At 37.5% G+C, this 12,939-nt stretch overlaps 1 protein-coding gene across 2 annotated transcripts; it reads left to right on the top strand.

Annotated features, from left to right (window-relative positions):
• The first annotated feature begins 5,985 nt into the window (after positions 1 to 5,985).
• On the top strand, positions 5,986 to 12,939 carry LOC123870760. 2 transcript variants are annotated; one of them, XM_045914169.1, is made up of 2 exons: positions 5,986 to 6,409; positions 11,608 to 12,939. In XM_045914169.1, exon 2 carries the CDS (start codon positions 11,901 to 11,903, stop codon positions 12,741 to 12,743), a length of 843 nt encoding a protein of 280 aa, XP_045770125.1. In that variant the 5' UTR covers positions 5,986 to 6,409; positions 11,608 to 11,900; the 3' UTR covers positions 12,744 to 12,939. The 2 variants fall into 2 exon arrangements, with proteins under 2 accessions (XP_045770125.1, XP_045770124.1); XM_045914168.1 differs by lacking the exon at positions 5,986 to 6,409 and having other exon boundaries at positions 11,156 to 11,663; positions 11,797 to 12,939.

The following is a 12,939-nucleotide window of genomic DNA, read 5'->3' as shown; positions in this document are numbered from 1 at the left end:
GATAAATGGCGTGTGCTAGGTACTATGCTAAGAAGTGTAATAACTAGAAAGGAGCTGATAACTTTCAAACGGCTGAACCGATTTTCTTGGATTATAGCTAAGAACACTCTCGATCAAGCCACTTTTCAAACAAAAAAAAGCTAAATTAAAATCGGTTCATTAGTTTCGGATCTACGATGCCACAGATAGGTACACAGATACACACGTCAAACTTATAACACCCCTCTTTTTGGGTCGAGGATTAAAAATAGAATATGCCTAGTGCATTGTTTTTTATTGTTGTCTAAAACCATCTTCGCCTTTCTAATGAAACAGGTTTGGGGATGGTTTCAAAGTCTATAACGAACCTAGGTAGTTTTTTTTTGTGTTTTATTAGAATTACAAAGACCTTCCTACTTTTAGGGACTTTTAATAAAATATTGGCAAAAAAAAGAGAAAAGCGGAAAGTAAGTGAGTCATAAAATACCAATAGACATAATTCTTTCCGCATATTTATCTGGATCAAAGTCGCTCCGTAAGCTCTACAATATATCATGTTCACATTTCGATACTCTGAACCGACGCTGTATTTCATCCCGTAAGATGCTACATGGAAATAAAATATAGGAATGTTCCAATATTTTCGATAAATAAAAACTCCAAATTATTATGTATTTAGAATTAGATAGATGTTATAGCGTTGTTAATATTTTTAACTTGTCACAAGACAGTAAAAAATTATGATTAAAAAATCCGCCGCGAGTTGAGAAACTCCTTTTTTAAGTCGGTTGAAAAAGAAAATCATTAAAAAAAGTTTACTGAATGTAGAAAAGGGAACCTTATAATTAACTATTTTTTAATCGAAACCGTTTTCCATGTTTGTTATTAACCCCCGACCCAAAAAAAAGGGGGGGGGGGTTTAAGTTTGACATGTGTATCTGTGTATCTGTCTGTGGCATCGTAGCTCCTAAATTAATGAAGCGATTTTAATTTAGTTTATTTTGCTTGAAAGGTGGCTTGATCGAGAGTGTTCTTAGCTATAATATAAGAAAATCGGTTCAGCCGTTTAAGAGTTATCAGCTCCGTTCTAGTTACTGTAACCTTCACTTGTCGGGTGTGTTATAAATTTTTAATTTACACTTGTGTGTACTTACCTACATCTAGGAACGTTTTTATGCTATTCAATTATACTTCAGTCACGTACTATCTGTAATACCGAATAACACGAATTGTTTGTTACTAAACATTTCACATTTCGAACAATAATTAAACAGAATTACCTATCTTGCTTTAGGACACCTATAGGAAATTTTTCAGAGTCCGATTAAAAGCAAGAACTCTAGATAATGGAGGTATAGAAAATGAAAATGAAAAAGAAAAATCATAAAGTTGGCAAGTCTTATCCAGTGGCAACAGAGTCATGTTTCCGATCACATTCGAAACACATTCTGATATAAAAGGAGTTTCGGATCCGATACTTTGAAGGGCTGTTTTTTATTGTCACAATACATGAGCTGATGGCGGATTGTCACAGATACAGAGAAATAATAGGTACCCATACGATTTCCAAAGAACGAAAATAATTAACCTCTTACTCCTAATTTTTATTTTTTGGATTTCAGGTCCTTTTTTCTAAATTCAGTGGCAGGCTGTAAAGAGTGTTCATTAATAGCTTATCAGAACTATAGCTAATTATAGCTTAGCGCGGAATCACTAGCGCTTATTGAACAAAGATTAAAAAATATTTGTACAACAAGTGGAGTAATTGTAAGATAATAAAATGAAGCTGAATGCTGAATGAAAAACCTGTCACAAGTTGCTGATTTAGCGACTTCGTACATTAATTAGGTGGAGAGATGACAACAAATGAATCGCAAGAAATCGCTCAAAATTTTAAAACCCCCCGACACAAAAACCTCTATAAGAAAACTAGAAAAGAGCTAGTAAACTTTCAAAAGGCTGAACCGATTATCTTAGATTATGACTAAGAACACTCTCGATCAAGCCACCTTTCAAACAAAAACAAACTAAATTAAAATTGGTTTATTTGTTTAGGAGCTACGATGCCACAGACAGATACACACGTCAAACTTATAACACCTCTCTTTTTGGGTCGGGGGTTAAAAACTAGATACATAGGTATGAGCGGAGCAAGTAGCAAGTAGGTATGCGGTGCAACTGACGACCGTCCCGCACTACTCCACTACCGCAGGAGCCTATACTCAGATATGCACTGTTGTGTATGTTCGTGTGGATGTAGGTTTTTAAAAAATCCCGCGGGAACTCTTTGATTTTCCGGGATGAAAAGTAGCCTATGTGCTAATCCAGGGTATAATCTATCTCCAATCTATATTTCAGCCCAATCCGTCCAGTAGTTTTTGCGTGAAGGAGCAACAAACATACACACACACACATACACACAAATTTTCGCCTTTATAATATTAGTTGTGATAGTGTGAAGTGTGATACTTATAGTAGGTGAAATTGCAAATTCTGAAGGAAAGTACTATAACTCTACCGCTTGTTACTTGTCCCCTACGTCATAGGGGAATTAAGCCTACAATAAAACAACGTCGAGCATGCCACTGTAAAATTTGTCACGGCGTATTTGAGCCGAGTCGATCGACTGTGAGCATTTAGATCTGTTGACGTCTTGCGAAGAAAAATTGAACGAAATCGTTTTTTTTTATAATGTGAAATGGTGAAGGTGAATATTCTTCAACCCCCGACCAAAAAAGAGGGGTGTTATAAGTTTGACATGTGTATCTGTGTATATGTCTGTGGCATCGTAGCTTCTAAACTAATGAACCGATTTTAATTTAGTTTTCTTTGTTTGAAAGGTGGCTTGCTCGAGAGTGTTCTTAGCTATAATTCAAGAAAATCGGTTCAGCCATTTGAAAGTTATCTGAAAGTTATCAGCTCTTTTCTAGTTACTGTAACCTTAACTTGTCGGGGGTGTTAAATACATTTTTAATTTAGGTACACTTGTTTAGTACAACTTCTTTACGCGTGACTCGAAGGTAACTCAAATCTTTTTTTTGTACGTCTTTAAATGACCGCCGAACAGAACACCAGGTTTGAAGTCGCGATCTTTTATCAAGATGTCTTAACAGATGAAAAGCTCCATCTTTTTACGTACTACGTCTCATTTACAAAACTATTGAATTCTATCACAGAATAAGTACTTTGATTATATCCCAACATTTTAACAATACGAGTATTACTAATTTAGTGTGTAGCCCTATTTAATACTACGCAGATTTTTTTTTTTAATTTATAGACTATAGCGCTTCGCTGCAATAAAACCTGGCACTGCAAGTGATTGCACTGACCTAAGGCTGCATGTGATGATGCAGCTTAAGATGGATCGTGCTTGCCTAGGAGATACCTATTAACTCTAGATTTGAATAAATCTGGGTGTAATGAAAAGAAGTGGAAGTGGAAACTGATGCCGGACGGGATACCATATATTTCAGTGTACTATTTGAAATTCTAAAACATGTCACCAAATCCTAGTTGCACCAATTAAGTTTGTCAAGCAAATCTAATCTAAACTGCAAATGCGGAAGTAATGGGCATCAATTAGTGCAAATTCGAATCTCATCACCAATCGCGCGGATTAGCGTTAGCCTATTAATGAACAATTAGGCGACAAGCATGTCACTTCATGTCACGTAATGAAGTTTGGCAAACGTCATTCCTGGCGACACCGTGGCCGCTGATACATGTAGAGAGGATTCAGCTATGTTTCAGCAGACAGAACTAAGTATAGCTATATTACCTACTAGCTGATACCCGCGACTTCGTTCGCGTGGATGTAGGTTTTTTAAAATTCCCGTGGGAACTCTTTGATTTTCCGGGATAAAAAGTAGCCTATGTGCTAATCCAGGGTATAATCTATCTCCATTCTAAATAACAGCCCAATCCGTCCAGTAGTTTTTGCGTGAAGGAGTAACAAACATACACACACACACACACACACACACACACACACATACAAACTTTCTCCTTTATAATATTACTGTGATACCTACTACATGATGCTCTATGATGATGGATTTAGGTTTTTCGAAATCCCGTGGGAACTCTTTAATTTTCCGGGATAAAAAGTAGCCTATGTGCTAATCCTAGATATTATCTATCTCCATTCCAAATTTCAGCCAAATCCGTCCAGTAGTTTTTGCGTGAAAGAGTAACAAACATACACACACACACATACACACATACACACAAACTTTCGCCTTTACAATATTACTAGAGGATGCCCGCGACTTCGTCCGCGTGGATTTAGGTTTTTAAAGATCCCATGGGAACTGTTTGATATTCCGGGATAAAAAGTTGGCTATGTCAATTACAGGAACGCAAGCTACCTCGGTACCAAATTTCATACAAATCGATCAAGCGGATGAGTTTTTAGGAATCCCGCGGGAACTGTTTGTTTTTTCGGGATAATAAGTAGCCTATGTCCTTCCCCGGAATGTATCCTAAGTCTGTACAAAATTTCATTAAAATCGGTTCAGCGGTTGAGCCGTGAAAGCGTAGCAGACAGGCAGACAGACAGACACACTTTCGCCTTTATAATATTAGTGTGACTAGATGCCCACCACTCATATGCATAAGTTTCGGCTTTTTAAAAATCCCGTGGAAGCACCGTGAGAGCTCTTTGATTTTCCCGGACTAAAGTAGCCTATATCCGTCTTGAGTATACAAGCTATCTCTGAGAGCTAAATGACGCCTGTGACTTAGCGTGTGTTTAGGTTTAAACATGCTATCCATCATCTTCCCATCGTTATAATATAAGTGTAAAAAATATGTAAATACGGATAAAAAGTGACTTATGTCTCTCCAGTTCTTTTACTATATCTGTGCAAAAATCATGTCGATTCGATACTCTATTGCAGCGTAATTGACGTACAAAATAATGGGTAAATATATCATTGCCAAACATTTTTGGGGTGAGCCACTTTTTAGAAAAAGAATGACATAATTTTAGTTAGTAAACTTCTGCCTACTTAATATTTATCTACTTACATCTTTTACCTGTATGCTGATATTCAAAAGCAGTGTTCCGGAAACTGACCTATAACAATAATAGAAAACAGAACTTCTAATTTCTCAGGTTGGTATCCATTTTCTTGTACTTTGCATGTTATTACTTGATATAGCAAAATAAAGGCGCATCGGTCGTAAAATAAAAATTCACAAACCATAAGCCGGGGGAGCCATTATCTAAGAAAAATGGTTGCATCTCGAACGAACTTGTACGAAATTTTGATATCAATAAGACGATATTGAGGGTGGAATGGGAAATAAATTTTAATACATGCAACATTTAATAATGATTTTCGGAGCGTACTTTGAGGGTTCGATGTTGGGAATTGGGAGTGCCGATATTGAAAATAAATGGTAGGTAATAGGTATACGATTTTGCTCTCTTTGCATGGAAATACAATGCTCAACCATTGAAATAAGTGCTCCAAATGCGGCCCGAAAAATAACAGCTAATACTTACTTCAAAATACTTTTTTTAGACTTATTCCTTAGGCGATTAGTTTTATTTTTAACCCCCGACCCAAAAAGAGGGGTGTTATAAGTTTGACGTGTGTATCTGTGTATCTGTGTGTCTGTGTATCTGTGTATCTGTCTGTGGCATCGTAGCGCCTAAACGTATGAACCGATTTTAATTTACTTTTTTTTGTTTGAAAGGTGGCTTGATCGAGAGTGTTCTTAGCTATAATCCAAAAAAATTGGTTCAGCCGTTTAAAAGTTATCAGCTATTTTCTAGTTTTCTTGTAGAAAAGAAGGTTAGATAACCCTTAGGTTCATAATATTCAAGTGTCAATTGACAAATGTCAAGCTGTCAAGATGGACGTTGCCTAGATATACATAATTATTTATTTGAAAATGATTTGTCGGGGGTGTTGAAAATTTTTAATTTACACTTGTAGATATACAAAAGAAAAATAAAACCGACTTAAAAAACATTTTTTGTTTCTACACGTGTTACGCAGGCGAAGCCAGCGGCTGATACATAGTGAGCCAGCGCAACATGCATTCCCATTCCCACGTACGAATACGACCCGTATAGCTGACGCGGCGTAATACCAGAACCCGCGCGATGTGGGAATCGTAATATTAAGTTAGAATATTCTCATCCTTAGAGATAAGCACTAGTTTTTAGTCTTTTCATTTAAATGTAACTTTGAATATAATTATTATAAGGATATTATCGCCGACTAGTTTTCTTCCATCCACCTCCTGCGAGCCTAAACTTTACTGGCGCAGTGACGGGGTAGGATAAGCTGTACCTGTAGCTGTATCGGACAACTGTGACGGAGAACAACTTATCCTGAGAACCTACCATTCGGAGGCCGCAGTGTAGTGGAGAATCTAAACTTCGATTCGTGGAAAGAAATAGATCGGCGATGCGGTAAGTACTTGAATCGTTCAAGTTCCTTTTACCTATCCTTTTCCGACTAACAAGAAAAAGAGGTATTGTGTTTAATTTTTTTTTATTGATTTTTTTTAATCGTACGTTTATTGTATCCTCATTTATATATATCGTCCTTATTCCTAAAATTTTATAATCTAGGTTTATACAAAATCTATAGACCTATTTAATATAATTTTACGTGAACTTTAGGGAAGTAATTTTTTTATTGAGTGCTTTTTTATGAAAGTTTTTTGAGTGTATTTTTTGTGTGTGTTAGTTTAATTTTTATTCGTCAAGATTTTTCATCCAAGGTCAGGACGTAGTTTCGTAGGGTCGGTTAATAGGTCAAGAGCCGTAGACGAATCTAGGAACTTAGAAGACATGGCATCAAACGATTTAGATACTATCTATAAATCTATTAGATTTTTACCCGAATTTGACGGAAATCCTCATGTGTTAACACGGTTTATAAATTTGTGTGACCAATTAGTGATTGCCCATTTTGACATTAGTCCGGGACATGAGTTACAAAATTCGGCATTAATTAGTGGAATATTAAATAAAGTGACAGGTTCCGCGGCTAGGTTAATTAATGCAAACGGTATCCCAGATAGTTGGAATGGCATACGAAATGCCCTTATTAATAATTTCGCAGACCATCGCGATGAGACCGCTTTATACAATGATTTGTCTCTACAGAAACAAGGCTCTAGCACCCCGCAAGAATTTTACGAAAAGTGCCAAAACCTGTTTAGCACAATTATGACCTACATTTCCCTACATGAATCCGTACCTACCACAATAGAGGCTAAACGGCAACTTTACCAAAAGTTAACCCTGCAGTGTTATTTACGTGGTCTAAAAGACCCGCTAGGCTCAAGGATACGGTGCATGCGGCCAGTGTCAATGGAAAAAGCCCTCGAATTTGTACAAGAGGAACTTAACACCCTATATATACAACAGCGAAATGAAGGCGGGTTTTCTCGGGAAAATTTTGGACATAAATTTTCCGTGTCAAATTACACAGGTCCTTCAAGGTCACAAGGTTTCGCTATGCCTGGGCCATCTTGGCAGCAGCCCGTACATTTTAGACCACCTCAGAGTCAGCAACCTATGCATTTTAGACCTGGTTGGAAACCTAACCCTCAAATGCATCCGCGTGGTCCTAGTCGTACCCAATTAATGTTTCGCGCTCCTCCACCGAATTATAACCCGAAGAGCAACATTTTCAAATTACCAAATCGACACCAATCGCCTAACAATTCTAATTTCCCACGTCCCATGAGCGGTGTGAGTCATTTCACCCCTAGAAATTTACCACCATCGGGACATGATTGGCGTAAATTTGGTAATCCACCACCAACTAACTATATGAAATCACGCGACGTCAATTTTAATGAACTTAACTATGACTATGATTATGATTATGACTATGACTACGATTATGACTATGACAATTACGAACAATTTACGGATGAATGCTATAATTACTATGAGGAAAGCTCCTCGAACGTTGAACCAAGTCCAATAATAGAAGAAGTTGATCAGAAACAGGAAGTCAGTTCTAAGAAAGAAAATTTTCAGATAGTCAGCGAATCCGAAAAACCAGGATAGATGTTAATTTTTATGTCCAGCGGCAACTTGGTTATGTACAGATTAGTAATCCACCTCTCAGATTTCTTATCGATACCGGGGCGAATCAATCTTTTATCAGTCCTGAAGCAGTACAAATGTATTTTAGTAATATGCCACTTAACTATGAACCCTTTGAAGTAACCAACGTGCACGCAACAACTAAAAATGACTATTCCATTACATTACCTTGGTTTTCCGAATTTAACGAAGATGGTGATATAACTTTTTACGTATATCATTTTCACGAATACTTCGACGGTCTTTTAGGCCTAGATTTACTTGAAAAATTGGAGTCCACTATTAATCTTAAAGACAGAAAATTAGTAACGCGTAACGCTGAGATTCCAATAAAAATGTATGATTCGCGTAACGTTAATTTGTTCGAAGACATTATTCCTGCTCATTCTTCAAAGCTATTTGCATTGCCTATTAATTCGCAGGACGGTGATGTCTTGATTCCATCTCAAACTATATGCAACTGTATTATTTCCGATTGTATAACACGCGTTAAAAATAAGAAAGGATATGTTGAAATTACTAATGATTCCCCGAATGATATAGTTTTTTCCTTAGACAAACCCATATCAGCAGAACTTTATAATTTTGAATGTGAGCAAACCAATGTTTCTTCGAATCGTGCTAAAGAAGTTTTTTCTCGTCTTCGCATTGGACATTTAAATCCAGAAGAAGCAGCTAATTTGAAAGCACTGTGTGCAAAGTATGCCGACGTGTTCTATCTTGAAGGTGAACCTTTAACGTTCAATAATAAGATTAAACATAAAATTAAGACCAGCGATGAAATTCCTGTACATACAAAAAGTTACAGATATCCTTATGTCCACCGACAAGAAATCAGAGATCAGATCAGTAAAATGCTTGAACAAAATATTATAAGACCTTCTGACTCCGCCTGGAGCTCTCCTATTTGGGTGGTTCCCAAAAAGGCAGATGCTTCTGGTCGTCGTAAATGGCGTCTTGTCGTGGACTTCAGAAAAGTAAACGAGAAAACGATTGATGATAAGTACCCTATTCCCAATATCACCGATGTTCTAGACAAATTAGGGAAGTGTCATTACTTCACTACCCTAGATTTAGCTAGTGGCTTTTACCAGGTTGAAATGGACCCCGCTGATATTCACAAGACTGCATTTAATGTAGAGAATGGGCACTATGAGTTTTTAAGGATGCCCATGGGGTTGAAAAATGCTCCATCGACTTTTCAGCGAGTCATGGATAATGTTCTCAAAGATCTACAGAACAAAGTTTGTCTAGTATATCTTGATGACATAATTTGCTTTAGCACAAGTCTTCAAGAGCACATAGTTAATTTGGAAAAGATATTTCAGAGATTGCGTGAGTCAAACTTCAAGATACAGATGGATAAGTCTGAATTCTTGAAGCTGGAAACCGAATTTTTAGGTCACATAATTTCTAAAGATGGTGTAAAACCAAACCCCAATAAAATAGCAGCCATAAGTAAATACCCATTACCAAAGACTACGACACAGATCAAACGTTTTCTCGGATTGCTAGGATATTACAGAAAATTCATCCCTGATTTTGCACGTCTAACAAAGCCCCTTACTCAATGCCTGAAGAAAAATTCTAAAATAATAATCGATGATGAATACATAAGGTGTTTCGAGCACTGTAAGCAACTGCTTACCAATGATCCCATTTTACAGTATCCGGATTTTACTAAAGAATTTTTGCTAACAACTGATGCTTCTAATGTCGCAGTAGGTGCCGTTTTATCACAGGGCCCAGTGGGGTCTGATAAACCGATCGCATATGCATCTAGAACTCTTAATTCTAGCGAATTGAACTATAGTACGATAGAAAAAGAACTCTTAGCAATCGTCTGGGCCACCAAGTATTTCAGGCCTTACCTTTTTGGACGTAAATTTAAAATTATTACAGATCATAAGCCCCTGCAATGGGTAATGAGTCTTAAGGAACCTAATTCGAGACTTACAAGATGGCGTTTAAAACTCAGCGAGTTTGATTTTACGGTGTTGTATAAGCAAGGAAAGTCTAATACCAACGCGGACGCGTTATCGCGCATTGAAGTTCATGTGGAAGAGCTAAGTTCGGTTGCTGTGAATCTATCGGACGGAGCTCCCTCTTTAGATGACTCTGGAACTCTCTCAGCTCCGGAGGCTGAAGATGGTTCTAGAACAGCAACTGTCCATACTGATGACGAAAGCCCCATCTTGGAAATCCCGATTACAGAACATCCGTTGAATAAATTTACTAGGCAAATCGTTTTTAACGTTGTAGGTGATATTAAAACCAAACCAGTCACTACAAACCCCTTTGAAAACCATAAGCGTACGACTGTTCAATTATCTGAATCAAATTTAGAAATAGATGTCATCAATGCTATTAAAGAATTTGTTCAACCTAAAATTAAAACTGGTTTATTAATCAATCCACCATTGGCTATGTATAAGATAATTCCAATAATACAGAAAACCTTTAAAAATTCGTCAATGATACTCAATTTAGCTAAAACAGAAGTAGAAAATGTTCGAGAATATTTAAGGCAGCAACAAATTATAGATAAGTACCATGATGGCAAGACAAACCACCGCGGTATCAATGAATGCTTTCTTGCTTTATCTCGAAAATTTTACTGGCCAAAAATGCGAGAGCATATTTCAAAATTTATCAACGACTGTGAAGTATGCGGACAGGCTAAGTATGACCGTAATCCAATCCGACAGCAATTTCAAGTAGTTCCACCACCCAGTAAACCTTTTGAGCTTGTGCACTTAGACCTCTTAAGTGTCGAAAGCTGTAAGTTTCTGACAATAGTCGACTCTTTCTCCAAATATGCTCAAGCATATTTCTTAGGAGACAGCACGGCAGTCAGTGTAGTTCAAGCATTACTTAAATTTAGTACGCATCATGGAAACCCTTTAACTGTAGTTACTGACAACGGTCCGGAATTTAACAATCAAGTTATATCTGAGTTCTTCAATCTTCATAAAATCCAGCATCATAAGGTCGCACCACATACTCCTAACGAAAATGGTATCGTTGAAAGATTTCACTTGACACTCTTAGAACACCTTCGTATCTTTGGAATCAGTCAAAAGAATGAATCAGTAAGGAACCTGATACCTTATGCTCTTCTAGCTTACAATAGCAGTATTCATAGTTTCACAAAATGCAGACCAATCGAAATAGTAACTGGACATTTTGACCCACGCGACCCACTCGACATAGACCTCACGACACATGTCTTACAGCAGTACATACAGGATCATAAAAATAGAATGAAAATTACATATAACCTTATCCACGAATCCTGTAGTAGTCTACGCAGAGATTTAACTAATAGTCGTAATAGAACTAGAGAGCCCGAAGCAAATTATTCCCCAGAGCAACAAGTTTTTGTTAGAAACCCTGTTGCCTCTCGTCAAAAGGCAGCTCCCCGCTATACTCAGGATGTTGTTGTGGCAAATCTCCCAATCCACATTTACACTAGAAAAAAACGAGGCCCAATCGCGAAGTCAAGACTAAAGAGAGTTCCTAACACTGCCCAATTGTTGCAGGATCCTCCTTATAATCAATCTACTTCTGCAGCCAGTGGTAATGCAGGAGATCCAACTTGAAATTACAAAATGTATTAGGTTTTATCAAGGTTTCGGTTGCACATCATTCAGTTATAAGCTTAAGTACAATTAAATATTTAGTTAGTAGGTTAACCAGTCTTTATGGTACTGGTAAAATTATATCTTTAGATGATAGAGAGTATTATGATATTATAGGATTAGGTTCGTATTATGTAAGAAACGAAATATTCATAGTTTATAAATTTCCTATAATTTTAACCCAAGTATATGATATGTATAAATTATCCATTGTACCCAACAAGAATCATGAGATCCTAATTCCTTATCATCCATTCCTGGCAATAAGCTTGAACGAGTACAGGTACATAGAGGCTGAATGCCCGAAGACCAGCAAGGGTTATCTATGTGCCGATATTAGAAGCTTACAGCGTGAACCTTCGAATCAACCAGATTGTATCCAACAACTTATAACCGCCCAAAATAGAAGTAGGTTTTGCCATCCAGTGAAAGTAACTTTGGAAAAACCAGCGTTCGAGCAACTTGACGAACGTCACTATACAATGAGTTTTCCGCTGCCCACGAAAGTTCACCTATCGTGTGGCCACGACCTGTACCGGACACTTCGAGGCAGCTACTTGGCAGTAATTCCACAAAATTGCTTTTTGAAAACGCCAGAGTTTATGATTCTCAATAGAAACGATCGCATAAAAGGCCAAGCAATTCAAGTTATGGATTTACCTAAAGAAGAACCCTCTGACTCAAGACCATCTCCGCATTATGAATTGAAGTCCACAAAACTGGATCACCTACATCATGCAAGTGCAAAGGTTTCATCTCAAACACCTATCACTTTACCTCCGAGTTCGGACCACGGAAGTATTTACCACACAACCATACCCATATACACCATATTGGTTGGAACCTGCGGACTGAGTATAATCATCATAGTTTATCGTAAAATACAGCGCACGAAGACATTGCAGATAAGAAGCACAGCCGAAATTCAGAGTTCTTCATCCGATGACCTCCCGGCGCAATTCACAGCCAAGGTGTTCCATAAGCGCCGATCTGATGGGGGAGGTGTTACGCAGGCGAAGCCAGCGGCTGATACATAGTGAGCCAGCGCAACATGCATTCCCATTCCCACGTACGAATACGACCCGTATAGCTGACGCGGCGTAATACCAGAACCCGCGCGATGTGGGAATCGTAATATTAAGTTAGAATATTCTCATCCTTAGAGATAAGCACTAGTTTTTAGTCTTTTCATTTAAATGTAACTTTGAATATAATTATTATAAGGATATTATC

The sequence above is a fragment of the Maniola jurtina genome, chromosome 13, assembly GCF_905333055.1.
Source record: "Maniola jurtina chromosome 13, ilManJurt1.1, whole genome shotgun sequence".
Classification (NCBI taxonomy): domain Eukaryota; kingdom Metazoa; phylum Arthropoda; class Insecta; order Lepidoptera; family Nymphalidae; genus Maniola; species Maniola jurtina.
Note: the sequence above shows the minus strand (reverse complement) of the source record. Positions and strands in the feature narration are given on the sequence as shown.